General features: G+C 42.3%; 1 protein-coding gene across 1 annotated transcript in view; it reads left to right on the forward strand.

Moving 5' to 3' along the window:
* The window catches only part of mapk13 (mitogen-activated protein kinase 13), a 73,972-nt gene that overhangs the window by 17,836 nt on the left and 35,990 nt on the right, over positions 1–20,146 (forward strand). Inside the window, exons 4-5 of the mRNA XM_084334083.1 lie at positions 4,909–5,014; positions 9,396–9,425. Of these exons, the coding sequence (XP_084190209.1) occupies positions 4,909–5,014; positions 9,396–9,425 (136 nt within the window). The remainder of the gene's footprint in view (positions 1–4,908; positions 5,015–9,395; positions 9,426–20,146) is intronic.

Below are 20,146 nucleotides of genomic sequence, written 5' to 3' on the forward strand. Positions count from 1 at the left end.
CTCACTATCCTTCTCTGCTGCCGAAACACTGACCCAGTGACCCACGCACTTATCACATCCGGACTGGACCAGGACTACTGCAACAGCATTCTCTAAGGCACATCCACCAAAATCCTCAATTAACTACAATATGTCCAAAACTCTGCTACTCGAATGCTCACCTCCACCCGCTGCTCCGACCACATCACCCCCATCCTCCACGATCTCCACTGGCTCCCCATCGTGTACAGGATTCAGTTCAAAATGCTACTCATCACCTTCAAAGCCCTCAACAACTTGGCCCCCTCCTACCTCTCTGACTACCTTCTCCACCACACGCCTACCCGCTGCCTTAGGTCCGCAGATGCTAACCTCCTCCAACCCATCAGAACTAAGCTCCAGACCTGGGCGACAAGGCCTTCGCTGCAGCTGCCCCCACCCTCTGGAACACCCTTCCCAACCATATCCGTCATGGAGACACTCATAATTTAAAGGTCCCCTGTCTTATAAATATCCTTTTCCAGTGTTTACCATTGTTTTCTAGCAATGGGGGTTTGTATCAATGGGGTCTGTCTCTAATTCTCATTTTGGCGGATTGCTCCAATTCAGTTGAGACAATATCCTCCCCCAGTGAACTAAGCCATTCTGATTTGACTCGCTCCCTGACGTCAGTAGGTGCTGCTGATCTGCATAACTAACGCCCCCTCTATGGTTGTAGCGCACTCAACAACAGAGCGAGTGGAAATACTGACACTTCCTCAAACGGGTGCCGACAGAGAGAGCAGAGAACGAGTGAGAGACAGAGGGAGAGAGAGACAGAGAGGGAGAGAGTGACAGGAGCACCCCCCACACACACGCTCCCGACCGCTTGCGCGGGGCAGGAGCTTCTCTTGGGGAAACACACACGCAGTCGGGAGCACTCGCATATCACTGTCAACCTGCTGCAAAATATCATTGCGCACGCTCCCACGCGTGCGCCCGTATTCCGATCCGTGCAATAATATTCACAGGGGTATATATTGTCATTTGAAACAAGTTACCAATGCATTGTCCCGTGGGATTATGTCCCCCCCCCCGCGGCGAAATGAATTAGTATCCCCCTCAATCTCTCCATGTCTCTCTCTGTCTGTCAGTGCAGACTGTGGGTGACGGTCACTCAAAGCGCTTATGGGCTGAGCCCAGCCCAAAACAGCTTGAAATCTTGAAGTGGAAAAATGCTGCTTTAGAGTACTTGATTAGAAATACAAAACAATGAATTTTTTGGAATTTATTTTTACATATGTGTTCCATAAACTCACAGGAATTGTGTAAAGTTGCCCAAATAGTGAAAGGAATAGCAAGACACTGGACCTTTAACAGATCCAGTGCCACGCCTCTTACTCATCGTTAACCCCTCATGCCACCTATTAACCCCATGTAAATGGTCACCTTGTTTGTAGAGCTATAACCATATTCTATATTATAGCTATGGATACAGTACTATAGTCATTTGACACTGGGTTTCTTCCGGTCAAGATGCAAAAAATTAATATTTTTTCCATCCATACGTTCCCGTGTTATAACGTGGTGAATATACGTATGGTTTTAGGGCGGTCTATCGTAATCCATGAAATGCTGAGTAATAGCCCTACACGTCGATTACATGATTGATTGAAAACTTTATTAACAGATTGCAGAATGGGTATAATATAGTACAGCTCAATACACACAATTGTTAAGGGGATGCAGACCAGAGAGACTTTCGTCTTGTTTACATCAGGGTCCCCCATTTTCAATTCATCATAACATATATGACATACATGACATACAGATAGACAGTACTGCTTACATCTATACATTTATGACATACCAGATTTACAAATACAGTACTGTTTTTGATACAAGAGTCTAAAAAAGAGAGTATACATTTGACGAAGAAACTGTACATTGGAGGAGGTTGGTAGGAAGGAGGTTGGTAGGAGGGGTGGAGGGGAAACTGTACATTGGAGGTGGGGGGGGGGGGGGGGTAACTGTACATTGGATTATCGACTAAACCTTACTTGGTCCCAAGAAGAGGGTCTCGTGTATTATTGTGTTTAATAGGACATTTATTGTACATTGGAGGAGGGGGTTGCGTTAGGACATTTACAGGGGCCAGTTTCCAATTGCAGCCTCCCGTAGGTGCTCTTTTAGAGTGGTTTTGAAAGTGGGTAGTGATTCACATTCCTTTACAGCTTTGGGTAGGGCGTTCCACATTGATGTGGCATAATTGCGAAACGTGTTTAGTCCCTTGTTTGAGCCGAATCTGGGTTTAACATGATTTGTGGAGCTCCCTCTGGTGTGGTGATCGTGGTATTCACTGACCTTTGGGAAGTATTTTGACATGTACATGGGTACCTTAGTCGTGTAGTGTATCTTGTAGACCAGGCCCATTGCAAGTTGCTGTACTCTGTCGTCTACTCTAAGCCATCCTAGGTTGTCAAAGTGGGCAGGGGTGAGGTGGGTTCTAGGAGTAAGGTCAAGCAGTAGTCTGACCAGTTTGTTTTGTGATGTTTGCAATTTTGTTTTTAGCGTCTTTGAGGTGCTTTGGTACCATGAGGTGCAAGCATAGTCGTAGTACCCTTGAATGAGTGCTCCTCCAACAATAACCTGCATACAATGCACCTGGGGACAACAAGACAAACAATACAATAGAATATATATATTTTTATATGTATATTTAATTAATGTTTGCGGTTCTAGAGGGGAAGTGTCCAGTAGTACATTATTTATACACTTAAACTTTCTTAAAGGAATACTTCACCCAAAAATTATGAATGAAGGGATGGGTACCGTTCACATTTGAACCGATACGGTACCGGTACCTGTGAATCGATACCGGTACCCAACGGTACCTTTTTTCGGTACTTTAGTCTCTAAAAATGTAATCGACCTACCTCAGTTGTGAAAAAAAATATCCAAACTTCAAATAACCACACTTTCGACCGTTTTTGGCTTGCCATTGCCCTGACTGCTTTGTTGTTGAATCAAGTCAAATCCTAGGTAAGCGTATATTGTGCGTGTGAACGTTGACATGAAAAGAAAAAAGTTAAAAAAAAAAAAAAAAAATGTAACGGTATCTCACGTGAATCGATACTCTGTAGTACCGACGTGTTTCGGTAAGTACCTTTTTAAAAGTACTGAATTCGGTACCCATCCCTGTGAATGATATATGCTCAGTTCTTCCCAAACAAATGCATTTTTGCTAGACATGAGGGCAGTTTTGCCAGGCATGCTATTCGTTCCTGTGTGAGAGTGTTTAATCAGAAATTATCTAGTTTTTAGCTAAAATGCATGTGTTTGGGAGGTACTGAGCATACAACTGGATAAATGAGACTTGGAATATACTGCATGATGTGTCTTGACAGTTTGTAAACTGATGTTTTGATATAGTTTTGCTGTTGTTAAAATTGGCCCCTGTTAACTTCAATTAATCAAGTACAGCTACCGGTTTTTGGGAATTTATGTTCACTGTGGAGGCATGCAAGGAAAAAAAGGTATTCAAGGAATGACAGCGTTAGTCATTGATATACAAATGATCCATTTTGGGCGAGTATTCCTCCACTATCACAACAGTATAACAGTTTTGGAACAATGAGCTAAAGTTTCATTATTTTGGGGGATTTGACTGACCCATAGTATAATTTTTACTTCACATCAAGGTATGGATATGGGGCAAAAGAACAAAATACAATTTTGATAATGGTTGTTTTTTTGGCATCCATGAGCCGGCCGTGTTTTCCTTTTTACCCCCTTGAATGCCCAGCAACCACTTCAATGTTAACGTTAATATTGCCTAATCTATGTTTTAAATTATGGCTATGTGTCTAATCTGCCCGTCGCATTATCAATGACCCATTTCCAGTCAACATTGTCGAAGCGGATTGTTTTTTTATCGGTTCATTTCCGTTTTATAGCATTTTGAAAAGCCCTCGTTTTCAAGAAGAAAAAAAAATAATCCCTGATAAACGCTGATGTACTGTAATATTCTAGAACGTTGTCATTGTTCGGCCTATTTATGAATAGTTTTCAAATAAACGCTAGATTATCGATAGTATATGTGTACGTATGCACGCTGGTGCCGCAAGCTGTAAATCGATTCTCTTATTTCCTGATCACTCGCACAGTCAAAACAGCCATATCACATATAGGGGGAAAGCTTATATCTCCGTGAAAACAGGTCTGATTATCCTAAGACTGGTAAAATAGTTCCTTACCTGAGATCAGATGGTATCCAAATGGATTATTCCAATTCTTGATCGACCATTCCAAAAATCGATCCTTTTATTGATCCCACGCGTATACTGTAAAACAGCGTATACACGCTGTGCTAAGGGTCCAGCATGAAGCTGATCGGCCCCGGTTACATTTTCATTGAGTCCAATCCAAAAGGGTGAATTACCATCTGGGAGACGATAGTGGGCGCTTTTTTCACATCTGAGCGCCTGGGGTGGCTGATTTACCAACGGTAGACTCGGTTGATGAAATATGAATTCAGATTGCTAATGAATTCAGATCGCTAATAAAAAAAAAAAGGAGAAAAAACGAATATTCTCGTTATGGGCATTCAACCCGCGGGGGGTAAACCCGAGAACTCGGGTTGGGCATTCAAAGTGTTAAAGTAGCACACAAAAACGGCTGTATGCAAAGTCATAGTCAAATGACGGTGATTGAAGCCCAGCTGAAAGATCAAGATGGAGGCTTCCAGTGAAATAATCTTCATCTCTCTCTCTCTCTCTCTCTCTCTCTCTCTCTCTCTCTCTCTCCTGTCTTTCTCTCTGCCTTTCTCTATGTAGGTTTGTATAGTCTATGCGAGAGTAGGTGTTGAGGTATCTTTTCCTCTATTCTGTTATTTTTGTACAATTATCCATTAAAGAGCATGAAAAGTCACAGTCTCTCTCTCTCTTTCAGCTACCTGGTGATGCCTTACATGTTTACTGATCTGTCGAAGGTGCGAGGCCACCTGTCGGAAGACAGAGTCCAGTTCCTGGTTTACCAGATGCTCTGTGGACTCAGGGTAAGACTGTCAGCAAGTCAGAATAACATTTCCTTCGATAGAAATGGAACATTTTACTTGAAGGATGATGAGAGATTATAAGAAGCTACCATGAATACATTTAAGGCGGCAGGGTGGATTTGGTGGTTAGATAAACTGTCCCCTGAAGGTCAGAGGTCACACCTACAGGTCAAGGTGGGTGACCCTGCACTCCAACCCTTCATGTACAGTATGTGTTTCTCTTAACCCATTTAGACCTAAAACGCCTGCTAATAATGCATTATATAGCCTGCATATACACACACGCCAACATTATGGGAATTGTGCTAACCATCTTCAGAGTCCGACAAGAAGATAGATACCAATTTCGTCTCTGTGCGTTCAGTAGAAAGCTATCCGGCTGCAAGCTAACCTAGCTTAGCACAAATTAATGGAAGTGGATACGGACCACTAGCCTAGCTGTTGGCCAAAAATACCTCTCCGAGAGTTTTAAGCAAGGCTAGCTGGCGGGCGCGGACCGGCCATCGGGAAATTCGGGAATGTTCCCGGTGGGCCGGGCCGGACCGGTCCATCTCCACTTGCTCAACCTCGTGTTTTTTTAATTTTTTAAACAGACATTATTTATTGGCGGTTTCTATGTATGATATGTCTATATCAGGGGTTCCCAATAGGCGGTTATACGTTTCTCCTATGACAATAGTGTCCGCTTTTATTATGAAATTCGTAGCGCAGAGAACTTTTATTATGAAACAGGAAACACCTCCACCAATGCCTCCGCCTCGCCAGTGCACATCAAAACACCCACCAAGGGAAGCAGATGAGATTTGGCTTCAGACCAATCAAATCGCATTAAAAGCTAAACATCATCATAGCCTTTGTTCTAGCTAACTATAGATGGGGATGGGGATGTACTGATGTAGAGTTTCTGATAGTGAACGATTTCATAAAGTTAAGATTTTGAACAACAATTGAAAATGGAAGGCCGACACCGCAATTGTGTATTGTTCAGACGAGAGGGAGTAAGGGACAACGTTCTTTTAATATCGAAAACTACAAACGGAATGGCTAACTGGATCGGCTAAGCGAGGGAAGCTACTTTGCTATTTTGAAAGAGAGAAGGATGTCATTCCTTCTTAGTAGGGGTGAGTGATAAAAAAAATAAATAAAAAATTAAACACACACATGTGTGCTTTAACTCGGTTTATTTTATGTTTTCTTCCATCTTCACTGAAACTGATGGTTATATAGGCATGGCGGGATAGGAAGGATATTTATCTAGCCTTGACTGGCGGGTAGGGGTGGGAATTAGTGCACTGCAACCTTGCCCAGGCCCGACGGGGCCCGGCCCGGCCCGACGGGTTCGGGCTGGGTAGGGCTTTTTTTTAATAAATAATTCGGGCTCGGCCGGGCCCGGGCACCGCCGTTTTTTTTTTTTTTTTATATTATTGCGTTTAAAAAAAAAAAATCTTCATATAACTAGGGTTATAGGATAACCTTCGTTTTCCTTAAGATTCGTTTTCTCTTTTGCGCCAAGCTGTCATCAGAGAAACATTTGGATGTAATTACAGCAGCGCGCAGGGAGAACTCAGGCCGGGGACAACTCGATTGGTTGTGTTGGAATATAGCCAGTTGGCGAACGTTTTATTTGTTCTTGGATGTATGTAGCCGGTTGGCGAAGTTTTGTTAAAGTTGTTCAACGCGTTGCTGACGTCGTGGTGAGTGTTTATTATTTGCTGGGTCGCTACCTGTTTTGTTGTGCTTTTCATTATGTTGCTCTGCTCGAAATCTGATTTCTGTTTTATGTTTGTTTGTATAGTGACTAGGGATGGGTACCGAATTCGGTACTTTTGAGGTACCGAACCGAAACACGTCGGTACTACCGAGTATCGAATCAAGTGAGAAACCGAAAAAAAAATTAAAAAAAAATTATTTTATTAATTTTTTTTTTTTTTTACTTTTTTCTTTTCATGTCAACGTTCACACGCACAATATATGCTTACCTAGGATTTGACTTGATTCAACAACAAATCAGTCGGAGCAATGACAAGCCGAAAACTGTCGAAATTGTAGTTATTTGAAGTTTGGATTTTTTTTTTACGACTGAGGTAGGTAAATTAAATTTCTTGAGACTAAAGTACCGAAAAAAGGTACCGTTGGGTACCGGTATCGATTCACAGGTACCGGTATCGGTTCAAATGTGAAAGGTACCCATCCCTAATAGTGACTGAGTAGGCTATTGTGTGTCGTGTGTGTGTGTGTGTGTGACAAAGAAGATTCTATAGCCTTCAATACGTTTTACGAGGCTGCTCTATAAGCGAGCACTGGGAGGGAGGCATTCTAAGAGCGAAACAGGCTATGTAAATGATTCTTAGTTTTCAGCGTGATATGCGTTATTTAGGCAGACCTATTGGACATTTTCGTTTTTGTTTATTTATTAAGTTAATATATAAAGTGTTTAGAATATTTAAAACAAATACAAAAAAATTTATATTTTAATAATAATAATAATAATTTTTTTCGGGTTTTCACGCGGGCTAGGGCTTAAAATATTATTTACAGTCGGGCTTATTTTCGGGCAGGGCCTGAAGTTCACGGGCTCGGGCAGGGCTCGGGCTTTATTTCAAGGCCCTTGCAGACCACTAGTGGGAATCAGTTTCATCACGATACGATACAATATAGATTCTTTGGACAATGATACCATATTTGCTGATATCACAAGTCTGCCACGATACGATACGATTCATTTGAGGTGCCTGCGATATAAGACGATATATGCCCATTTAACACAATCGGTAACATTTAGATCAACTCACAAAAAAGGCAACGGAAATATCACTTGACATTTTTATTTTTAAGCTCTTCGACATTTAAATGAAAAACAATCTATTGTTTTTAATACAAATAGACCTCAGTTTTGATATATTGAGCTTTAAATTCCTACAACAATTTTCTCATGTTGCATGATCATGTATACATTTATTATGTATTGTATTTTTTATGTTTAAATATCAACATTATTTGTCCATCCTCCGTAAATACTATCAAACTCCTCTGACCTCATCTGGTCTTTCCAAAGACCAGAGATGGGATGCGAACGCGCGCACACACACAAGTTTGCTATACGAATGGCTTATCATTGCTCTGGAGTGCTCTCAACTCCGGTGGCGACTAATCTGGCCAGCAGTGAGTGAGCAAACCGCCCCTCACAGTAAACTATCAGGATTCAATTGTCATTTCAATTCTAAGTTAATCAGAGGCCACAGGAAGACTCACAAAGGCCTGCGTGAGTGTGTAGAACAATAATAATCAGAAAAACGGGAAAAAAATTAGATATCTCGTTTTTGGCGCTTAACTCATTCCCCGCCAATGACGAGTATACTCGTTATTGGCCACCAATCGTTGGACGCCAACAACGAGTATACTCGTTATTTGATCGTTATTTATTTTATTCGCTATTTCCATTCATAATCCATCCAGGAAAGCTGTGTGACCATAGGGAATGAGTCTGAGATCACAAAAGTCCAATACCGCCGCCTGGTGGTATGCGGCAGATGTTGCACTCCCTTTGAGACTCTGTGTATGGGGCTGTGTGTCGATGAAATTCCTCCGTGCAGACTTTTCTAGTAGCCTGGACCGAGGGTTTCACCCGATCGCATTGAATCGTTTTCGGGACCCCCGATTTATTATGCTGTGGTGGGTTATGTCGTGGCCCAAATGGACATACGATCTACCAGATGGCAATCAAATAATTGGAATATTCTTTTTGGAATCTCACCGGCCACAGGTAAGAGCAATTTAACGTAAATGTCAGCTTGATTGTGCCTTGTTTTCATAGCCATCGCCCTGATCAGCGTATGCTGTTGTACTAACGAATGCCGTTATTGACAATCAATTAATCAGAAACGACCCCCCCCCCCCCTTTCATGCATTCATGATGGAACATAATATACCGATCATATGCATTTGAATTTTTAATTGTAGCGTGTATAGGGACGAAATGCCAATGGATTAAGTATAATAGGCCTTGCGGCCTATTTGCTGCCTATTACTAGCCTCCCAGGAATTACCCTAAACCGCTCTAAAACCATTCTTATATTCACCACGGTATAAAACAGGAATGTATCGATGGAAAAATTATTCCTTTTTCACATCTTGAACGATAGATACTCGATGTCAAATGGGCCATAGTATTGCATCCATAGCTATAATATATATATAGTTATAGCCCTGCAAACAAGGTGAGCGACTCCCATCGTTTACAGCGGTGGCAGTAGCTACTACAGGATAAGGCTAATAGCTGGCAGCCAATGAGTTAATAGTTACTATTATTGTTTATAAATGTATTTATCTATTTATTAATGATGACATGTTTATAACCTCTCGCCTCTCTCTCTTTCTGTAGTACATTCACAAAGCTGGAATCATACACAGGGTAAGTGAGATGGGAAACGCCTGCTACCTAACACTCATATCTGCATTCTTAGAAAAACAAGTGTTGTAGACACAGGGTTGGAAATGTTACCTGTGTGAACAGATCATCATCATCCACAGTCGTTATTTCAATATGTGTAGATACCAATTTCTTCTCTGTGCGTTCAGTAGAAAGCTATCAGTCTGCAAGCTAACCTAGTTTAGCACAAATGAATGGAAGGACCACTAGCCTAGCTTAAAACACCAGGAGATGTGTTTTTGGCCAACAGCTAGGCTAGCTGATCCATATCCGCTTCCATTAATTTGTGCTAAAATAGGCTAGATTGCAGCCAGATAGCTTCCTATTGAACGCACAGAGGAAATTGGTGTCTATCTTCTTGTCTGACTCAAGACGATATACGCATTTCCCATAATGTTGGTGTGTTCCTTTGAATTATAACAATACAACTTTGATTTCCAATTTATTAAAAACACTGATAAGATAAAACACAGATACGTTAAAAAAGTTAGTGATCTTTATGAAGACAGAGTTTTGCTTTCTTTCGATCAATTATGTTAGATGTACCAAATCCCTAAGAAAAGTGGGCAGGGGTGAGGTGGGTTCTAGGAGTAAGGTCAAGCAGTAGTCTGACCAGTTTGTTTTGTGATGTTTGTAATTTAGTTTTTAGTGCCTTTGAGGTGCTTTGGTACCATGAGGTGCAAGCATAGTCGTAGTACCCTTGAATGAGTGCTCCTGCCAGAGTCTTCAGGGTATTCTTGTTTACCAGAGAAGAGATCCAGTACAAGAATCTAGTTCGTTGGTTGACTTTTTTTTATTACATTGGATGCCATTTTGTCACAGGAAAGATGTGCCTCTAGGATGGAACCTAGGTATGTAATTTCATCTTTCCTTGTGACAATATTGTCACCCACTGTAACTGAGAAGCCGTCGGCTTCAGATTGTATCGGTCTGGAAAGACTGACTTACATCGCTAAGGGCAAGCACAAAGACTTTGTTCAACTCTGGGAACCATAAACTCCTCAAAAAAGTTTGGAAGGGCGGCTGGGTAGCGCAGTGGAGAATGCACTCGCCTACCACCGCAGAGACTCTGGGATCGAATCCAGCTGTCAGCGGTACCTCCGGCTTGGTCAGTCGTCCCTACGAACACAATTGTTAGCGGGTGGGAAGCCGGCGGGGTATGTGTCCTGGTCGTTGTAAACTGCGGTTCCTACTGGTCGGTCGGGTCGCCTGTTCAGCAGGGAGGGGATCGGGGGGAAATAGCGTGCATTACATTCCCCCAGTGAGAGTCCTTGCTGTCAGGTGAAAAGAAGCGGCTGGCTGACTCCACATGTATTGGAGGAGGCATGTGGTAGTTCTACACCCTCCCTAGGCCCGACAGTGGGGCAATGCCGCAACAACCAGGAAGGGAATTGGCATATAACGACTAAATTGGGATGGGAGCAAAAATACAGAAAAAAGTCGGAACACATGACATCCCATTCCTCAACCAGGATTTTCCGCAAGTCAGCCAACATGGTGGCGTTGGTTACTCTGGCACGAACTTATTACTGTGGGAGAGTACAATCATCCAATCCACCAAACAACTCAAAACGAGAGTGAATACCAACAGAAGAATATTATTCTTTGGGCCGCTACACACATGGTAACTAATCAGGCTTTCCAACGATATAAAATACAATACCAATTGGTATTATTAAAGTGGAGGAATAATCGCCCGAAATAACGCTTCCGAACTTTTTTGAGGATTTGATTTGATTTGATTTGATTACGGATCCCCATTAGCTGGTGCCATGGCAACCAGCTAGTCTTCCTGGGGTCCACACAAAAAAACATACAAAAACAATTATTGCAAAACAGAATTATTAAAAGTCAGTACTCGACACACAATGCACAATGAAACTAACAATTAAGATGGCTAAAATTACATGCAAGCAAAGAAACAGAAAACAAAAAAACAAAACAAAATACTTTACAGTGTTAAATACAATTTAAGATTGTTTTTAAAAGTGAATCTTTTTAAGAATTGCTTTCAGAATGCTCATCAATGTTACTAAAACATCAATTTCACCATACCTTTTAAAAAGAAAAAAAAACACACAAAGTAAACAGAAGAAGTTTTGGATAACATGGCTGCAGCTACACTCATGCATGACATATATTAATTTCCTTCCGGATTATGGCTCCTTAAGTTTTTTTTTTTTTTTTATCCACTTTTTCTCTCATTTTCTATTTTTCTCCCATCCCAATTTCGTATCGTCCAATTCAACCCTCCCCTGTCTCAAATGCTGTTTCTTGCCTCCCACAAGCCAGCTGCAATGTGGACGAAGCCATACATAGCACGAGTCCCCTCCGATACTCGAGGTAGCAGCCGTCTCATCTTTTCACCTGCGCGGCGCGATCTTTCAGCGTCAGGGGTCTGCGCTTTGGAGGGGCACCGCCCCCATCGCTTCTTGATTCTACTGCGCAGGCGCACCAACCGACCTGTAGGAGTCGCTGTCCACAACGTCCGATCCCCACCCCTCAGTTTTCCCTCCCCCTAATACTGCCAATTGTATTAGTACGGACGACCAGCCAAACTGAAAACAATGTGGAGAGCTGGGCTCGAACCCAGCTTCTCCAGCATTTGTGGTGAGTGCCTTGCCCACTGCACCACCTAGCCGTCCCTTAAGTTTCTTTTTTAAACTGTCCTTGTTTTCCGTCCGTATAATAATATGTAATGGGATCCTATTCCAGTATGTTATGGCTCTATACATTGCCGTTTTCATTAGAGCGTTGGTTCTAGGCAGAGGTAGGGTGAAGCGACTACTTGAAGCATGTCTGGTATTATGGCCATGTCTATCATTGGTGGATAAAAGCATAGAATACAATTGAGTGGGTTTACCCAAGGTACAAATGTTCTTTAAAAACCCAATCAAACTGCATGCTAGTCTCTCCTCCACCCTCATCCACGACAGTCTAGCATGCATTCCCTCCACACTATTCCTTATAGAGCAGTGAAGAGTGAGTCGGGCAGCTCTATTTTGAGTGAGCTGGAGTTTACTAAGCTCTTGCTTTGACGCGCTAGACCAAATTGCTGGGCAGTAGTCAAGATGGGACAAGACTAAAGATTGTACTACCATTTTAATTGTTGTATTCGTTAGGAGGGTAGGCATTTATTCTTATTATGGAGATGTTTCTACTCATCCTGGTAACCATGTTATTAATCTGGGTAGACCAAAGTAGTGCCTCGTCAATAGTTACACCCAACAATTTGGCCTCCTTCACTTGTTCAATACCAGCGTCCAGAGGAGTTTATGTCTGTCATGCTAAATGGAAATGTGGGTGCTACTTAAAGGAAACTACAACATAATTTTTTACTATATATATATATATACTATTTATGAACACTTTAATTGGCAGGTTATGTGTATGAATGGAGATGTATGTTAGTTGTGTTGAAAAATTATAATAAAAAACATGGATAAAAAAAGATAATTTGGCAGAGTTAATAACAAAAAAGAATAGGCAATGACGATAGGATATTTATAAACAACTTGCTTCTGAGAACGGAGAGAGAGAAAGAAACAGGAATTGCACAAAGTGCTTTCCATCTCTATCGCTCTCTCTCTCTCCTTCTCTCCCCCCCTCACTCCCTCTCGCTCATGCTCTCTCGCTCATGCTCTCTCGCTCTCTATCCCTCTCGCTCTCTTTCTCACTCTCACTCTCTCTCCCTCTCACTCTCTCTCCTTCTCGCTCTCTCTCGACATTCACACACTTTGAGAGGGAGGGACATTCGCCTCCAGAAGGCAAAAGCTATCCAAACTCACTGTGTGGGCTGGCACAGCGCTAAAACACAGTGTGGAGATGGGTCTGGATAATGTTGAGACTAGTGTGTGTTTGGCGGTCTATTTGTAAATAATTCTGCTAGTTCATCCGGACTGAAGTGATCCCAGAGCTAGTCATTCATTGGGGGGAAATATTTTAGAAGAAATAACACGTATTTTCCATTTGCACTTGATGAAAGTTGAGAAACCATATTCACAATGTAAATACACATTCAGTAGCGAATATAGCGTATTCAATTTGATATGGCATTTTAAATGATTATCTTATAAATTAATTTTGACATGTAATTAAAACAGGTTTTTATAAGCTTTGTGGTCAAATGTATTATGTAGAAGGCACCCCTGGCTGGACAGTTATCATGGCACACCAGGATTAAGCATGAGAATGTTGTTTTAATTAATCATTGGTGTTGAGTCATCGCTCACCCTGCCCTGACTGGTAGGTTGAGTAGACTTACTGTATCTCTGTTGTATGATTGCTTGTCTGGAGATGTTAAGGCACACCCTGCCCAAGCCCTGCTACTGCTATGTGTGTAGCAACACCTACCAGTCTAATATAGGAAGTATGGGGCAGTTGAGTTACACAGGTTAATATTAGGCTTGGGCGGTAAACATTTTTGACTTTAATTTTCATCAGCGGGGGGGGGGGGGGAGCGGCGCTAACAATATACTCGTTATCACCATACATAACGCTTATATTGAAACACGTTGACATTAGGGACGTTCTTTCAACCTAAAAGTGCACTTTCTTCAACCTCAAACCTAAATTCCTTAGCAACCTGTGTTACCAAGTAAACAAATCAGCGCGCACAGTCAAGACACACAGATATGAAACAAGTCATACAGAACAAATAACGTATAACGGAGGCTGAAATTAGAGCAATATGACTCACAAACTCACGACAGTAGTACACAATAGGGCTGCAACTAATGATTATTTTGGTAGTCGACTAATCTGTTGATAATTTTTTCGATTAGTCGTGAAAGTGGCTTCTCAGCTCTGGTCCAGCTGAAGACAGAGCAGAGGAACAGATTGGACATTGAGCATGACCTCAGAGTTGCTTTGTCTACCATCACCCCAGACTTTGAGACTTGTCAGGACCAAACAACATCCCCAGTTATCCCATTAGTTCCCCCAAACTTACTGTCGATCTGTTATGTTAAGCTAAGAAGTCTTCAGCTGGACCAGAGCTGAGAAGCCACTTTCACAAAGATAGGTAGTGCAAAAAAAAAAAAAAAAGAAAAAAATAATAATTTATATATTTTTTTTAAACGACTAATCGATGCAAGAAGTCTGCGTCAACGAGTTTTTATGATCGACGTCGTCGATTATGTCGACTAATCATTGCAGCCCTAGTACACAACTACACATACAGACGCACAAAATGTATTCTGCATTGATTAAGTGATAATCAAAACCCAGCTTAAGCCGTTAAACCAATGTAGTGAATCGCGAAGCCAATACGCACACACACAGTCGAACTGGAACGCTTTACCAAACATACACTACCAGCATTCATATCTCATACGCTCATCTTCCAATCGCTTAACCATAACATAACTTACCGGTACCCAAACGTGTCCCCGAGTCCACTCATGCAGGAACCATTTCAAAGGAACACGGGCGTTGCGGCATTCTGCTCTGCTGAGCTCTGACTGAGAGAGGGAAAGACAGACTGCCCTGCCCTCTGCTGGCGCGTGCTGTGCACTACAATCAACTCCGTGTCAGTGTAATAGCAGTCTGTGAAGTCACGGTATTGAGAATTATACCGCCGGGATTTCGAAATATCCTGGTATACTGTATTACTGTCATACCGCTCAAGCCTAGTTAATATACAGTGGAATTGATAGTAGTACACTTGTGAGTGTGGAATTACAGTATTCAATCTCCTATTAAATCCTGTGACATAGGTCAAAGGTCAGTGAATACCACGATCACAACACCAGAGGGAGCTCCACAAATCATGTTAAACCCAGATTCGGCTCAAATAAGGGACTAAACACGTTTCGCAATTATGCCACATCAATGTGGAACGCCCTACCCAAAGCTGTAAAGGAATGTGGATCACTACCCACTTTCAAAACCTCTCTCAAGGGACACCTACGGGAGACTGCAATTCAACACTGGCCCCTGTAAATATCCTAACCCAACCCCCTCCAATGTACAGTCATTTACCTAGTATGGTTTTGTCAATAGTCCAATGTACAATTTTGTTTGTTTGTACAGTGTCTCCCCCCCCCCCCCCCCCTCAATGTACAGTTTTGCTTGTTTATACAGTGTGCCCCCCCCCCCCCCCCCCAACCACCTCCAATGTAAATTACCCAGTATGGTTGTCAATATCCCAATGTACCCAACCCCCCCCACCCAACCTCCTCCAATGTACAGTTTCTACGTCAAATGTATATACTCCCTTTTCTTGACTCCTTCTGTATCACAAACAGTACTGTATTTGCAAATCTGGTATGTCATAAATGTATAGATGTAGCAGTACTGACTATCTGTATGTCATGTATGTCATATATGTCCTGATGAATTGAAAATGAGGGACCCTGATGTAAACAAGACGAAAGTCTTTCTCTGGTCTGCATCCCCTTAACAATTGTGTGTATTGAGCTGTACTGTATTGTACCCATTCTGCAATCTGTTAATAAAGTTTTCAATCAATCAATCAATCAATGTCATGTTGGCCAATATGGCCCAATGCCACAGCTCATTGGCTATGTTTGTCATTTAATGATTCCAGTTATTTGATTACAATAACCTATTGTTTGCCTACTAAGATGTCTGCGATAGAATACTATGAGTAAGGACATTATAACATATAGCGATCTATATTTATAATCAGTTGAGCTCATAGGACTTGTTGTAATTATCCCTTTACAATAATCAGCACTTTCTTGAGTGGTGGTAGGGGTAATCACTTCATTGGGGCCAATCATAGCTAGCTTGATAGTAGAGAGTAGAGAATATGTGGTTTAAAGTTAGTAGAGAGGATATCAGACGTTGTGACTTCACTCATATATATTTTTTTAATATACCTACCTATTACCTAATAAATCTATTCTATATTCTGCTCTATATTATTATTATTATTAGCCTGTACCTTCTGGCGGGGGGACTGCCAATGGAAATTAGCCTTTTGGCTCAAATTGGGTGCATTTACATCTGTAAAATGTTTTATTAATGTACACTGTCCCCCTTGAACAAATAAAGTAAACTTAAAATAGCGTAATCTTCATTAATGATTCATTTTACTTTATTAATATAAAGTTAAATTCATCATTAGTGAAGATTAAGCTATTTAGAGCAGAATATATAATAGAACATGCAATGCAAACTAGTTTGGTTCAAATATAATTCAGGTAATGTCTCACTTTTTCATTTATAATTTATATAATATTGAGGGGTGATGAGGGGTGACTCCTATGCACCTATCAAAGTGACGGAGACTACTGTTACAAAGGGTCAGATTAAACCGAATATGTGTATTTATTGATTGATATATATTGCATAATATTTGTATATCGTTTGATATCCCTTGTGTATTCTTTGTACATATACACGGAATATCCCTTTAGCCTGGTACAGACCATAATATTTCGTTCTCTTATTGGATGGCGTGCCACCAGCGCCAGTGTCTTACCCCCAGAGTCGAGTTCAAAGCTACCGTCAAGACATGTCTGTACATGCCCGGTTCTGCCCAGGACTACGAGACAGGAATAAGGCTGGTACTAGTTTGTCCCCGTACATATAAATATGGCGCAGGTGAATACAGAAGTAGTTCAGTTCAGTTCGAGTCTTAGTAACAAGTTGAAGCCTCACACTACGATACAACGTGCTGTGAAGTGGGCCCGTATTGCCCCAAAATAGAGTCTTGTTTTATCCTAATACGTTTGTTCAACGTATCGTTCGCTCCTTACTAGTAAGCCTTCATCACGAGTCAAAGACCAAGTGAAGTGAGCAACTGTGCGTCTAAATAGAGCACTTATAGCCGCGTGTGAATAGGATAGGAAAGTATCAGAGCTTGGTTGAATAACGTCAAGTTCAACTTAGTTAATGTGAAGTACCGCGCACCGGAGGATCTACACCGGTGAATGCAGAGCCCTTTCCGGCTGGAGTATTATTATTATTGCTTTGGACCAGGCTGTTGGATCGGATAAGAATCGTCTACACCCACTGCTGTGGGACCTGCCCGTGAGGAACATCATTCGAGCCCGTCTCTATTGGAGAGGCTGACCGGCTTCCACCTGTGCTGCACGCATACTGGGATTACAGCGGCTGCCTTTCGTCCGCTGATCCAGGGAGTAATACCGCCTCCCCGAGCAGGAGCTTATTGAGTCCCGTGGAACCAGACTTTGCATTAGAGCATTGCCTCCCCCTGCTGGCTTACAACCGGTAGGAACCCCCTACCAGTATCCCCTAGATATAATTCCTAATATTCAGGTTGTATTCTTATCTCATGCGTAATATGAGAATGGACATTCATTATTGATTTGCCTACGCACATTCCTTTGCCTTATAAGCGCATTCAAGTAAAGTATATTATGTACTCTTGCTGCTAATAAATACTTAAATCCAGATTGTGTGGAAACCGTATCATTGTGGGGAAGTGTTCTCATCATATACTCGTGTACGGTATGGCCAGTATAATGTACATAAGACGGTAGTGGTTTAATGATACCATACTTGATTAATACAGTCAGGGAATTGTACCCCTCAGTTACAACTACCGTCATGCATAGCTACTCCTGGGGTCTTTTCCTCCTGTCAGCTATCTGTCCTCACGTCACATGGTCTTTTCCTCCTGTCAGCTGTCTGTCCTCACGTCACATGGTCTTTTCCTCCTGTCAGCTATCTGTCCTCACGTCACATGGCCTTTCCTCCTGTCAGCTATCTGTCCTCACGTCACATGGTCTTTCCTCCTGTCAGCTGTCTGTCCTCACGTCACATGGTCTTTCCTCCTGTCAGCTGTCTGTCCTCACGTCACATGGTCTTTCCTCCTGTCAGCTGTCTGTCCTCACGTCACATGGTCTTTCCTCCTGTCTGCTGTCTGTCCTCACGTCACATGGCCTTTCCTCCTGTCTGCTGTCTGTCCTCACGTCACATGGTCTTTTCTCCTGTCAGCTGTCTGTCCTCACGTCACATGGCCTTTCCTCCTGTCAGCTGTCTGTCCTCACGTCACATGGTCTTTTCTCCTGTCAGCTGTCTGTCCTCACGTCACATGGTCTTTCCTCCTGTCAGCTGTCTGTCCTCACGTCACATGGTCTTTTCTCCTGTCAGCTGTCTGTCCTCACGTCACATGGTCTTTCCTCCTGTCAGCTGTCTGTCCTCACGTCACATGGCCTTTCCTCCTGTCAGCTGTCTGTCCTCATGTCACATGAGGCTTGTTCGAGATGGATTTCGGTTTGCCTCGACTAGTAGACGAGAGCAGCCGAGTGAAGCCGGGGGAGGAGTTAAAAAGGCGGACACTTTCGATTTCACGAGAGCCTCTCGCCTAGTCTCGCATGGCAGATACGCTTTCACGTCACCACACACACATTACACACCTGTCCAGCTCATTATAATGCGATGGCCGTGTGCAAAATTAGATCAGATTCAAATGTACAGCACACCATATACTGCTATAGTGGAATATACTATTCATATACCATAATGTATACCATCTTGTTGCGCGCTCCTGGCCGCACGCACACACAACACACTGCTGAATAATTCTGTTTTGCATCAATATATATATGTATACTGTGTATATTGAGGCAAAACAGAATTATATATACAGTATTGAGGCAAAACAGACGACGCATGTGTGTATGTGTGTGTCTGACAGCTTGAAGTGTATCATGATGATATGATGATAACGCATAACATAATAGAGTTTTCAATCAATCAATCAAACGTCTCATAACTCCCTGGCTGTCACGTGGCTGGTGACTGACAACTTTTCTGAGCCAATAGGTGCTTTGCGCGACCGTAGCAAGTCGCTTCCCAGCCGGGAGCAGCCGAGTGAGAGGTACTGTGGCGCCTCGCTCTGAAGGCTGTGCGTGGCTCGCTCCCGCGAGAGTTCTGCGCCTCGTCTCGTCAGATTTTCAGAGCAAGTCGGACAACATTCTAACCGCCATGCAACGCGTTTGGCGAGGCCGTAGTAAAACCTGCGCAGATCTGCGTCCGCCTATCCCATCTCGAACAAGCCTATGGTCTTTCCTCCTGTCAGCTGTCTGTCCTCACGTCACATGGTCTTTTCCTCCTGTCTGTCCTCACGTCACATGGTCTTTCCTCCTGTCTGCTGTCTGTCCTCACGTCACATGGTCTTTTCCTCCTGTCTGTCTTCACATCACATGGTCTTTTCCTCCTGTCAGCTGTCTGTCCTCACGTCACATGGTCAGGTTGTCGGCTGCACTTTCACAACAGTCACTGGATTTATCCAGTTTATCAGTTGAGCTCATAGGACTTGTAATTTACCCTTACAATAATCAGCACTTCTTGATTTCTTGAGTGGTGGGAGGGGTACTCACTTCATTGGGGTCGTCAGGTGGTCAATCAGACTTTATTAATGGGAAAATCCACCCTAAAATATAATTCACATATTTTATTTCTATAACATTGTGCAGCTCAGTTTCAATCTGGATTTTAGACCATGTCAATAATAATGATCAGTTATATATATAATTTATACGCTATTAGGTCATTAACAATATGACAGGAAATTATTTATTAATCATTTACAAATGTGTATAAATTATTTGTTAAGGATAAGTTCATCATTAACTAATAGCTTATAGATTACTTGGTTATAACTATTCATTGTTATATACAGTGTTACCTACATCTCTCTGTGTGCAAAACACCAGAGCTCTAGTGATTATGTCATTGAGAGATAAATCCTGGAACCGCTCCAT

This window comes from Notolepis coatsorum (assembly GCF_963971535.1).
Source record: "Notolepis coatsorum genome assembly, chromosome: 17".
NCBI lineage: Eukaryota > Metazoa > Chordata > Actinopteri > Aulopiformes > Paralepididae > Notolepis > Notolepis coatsorum.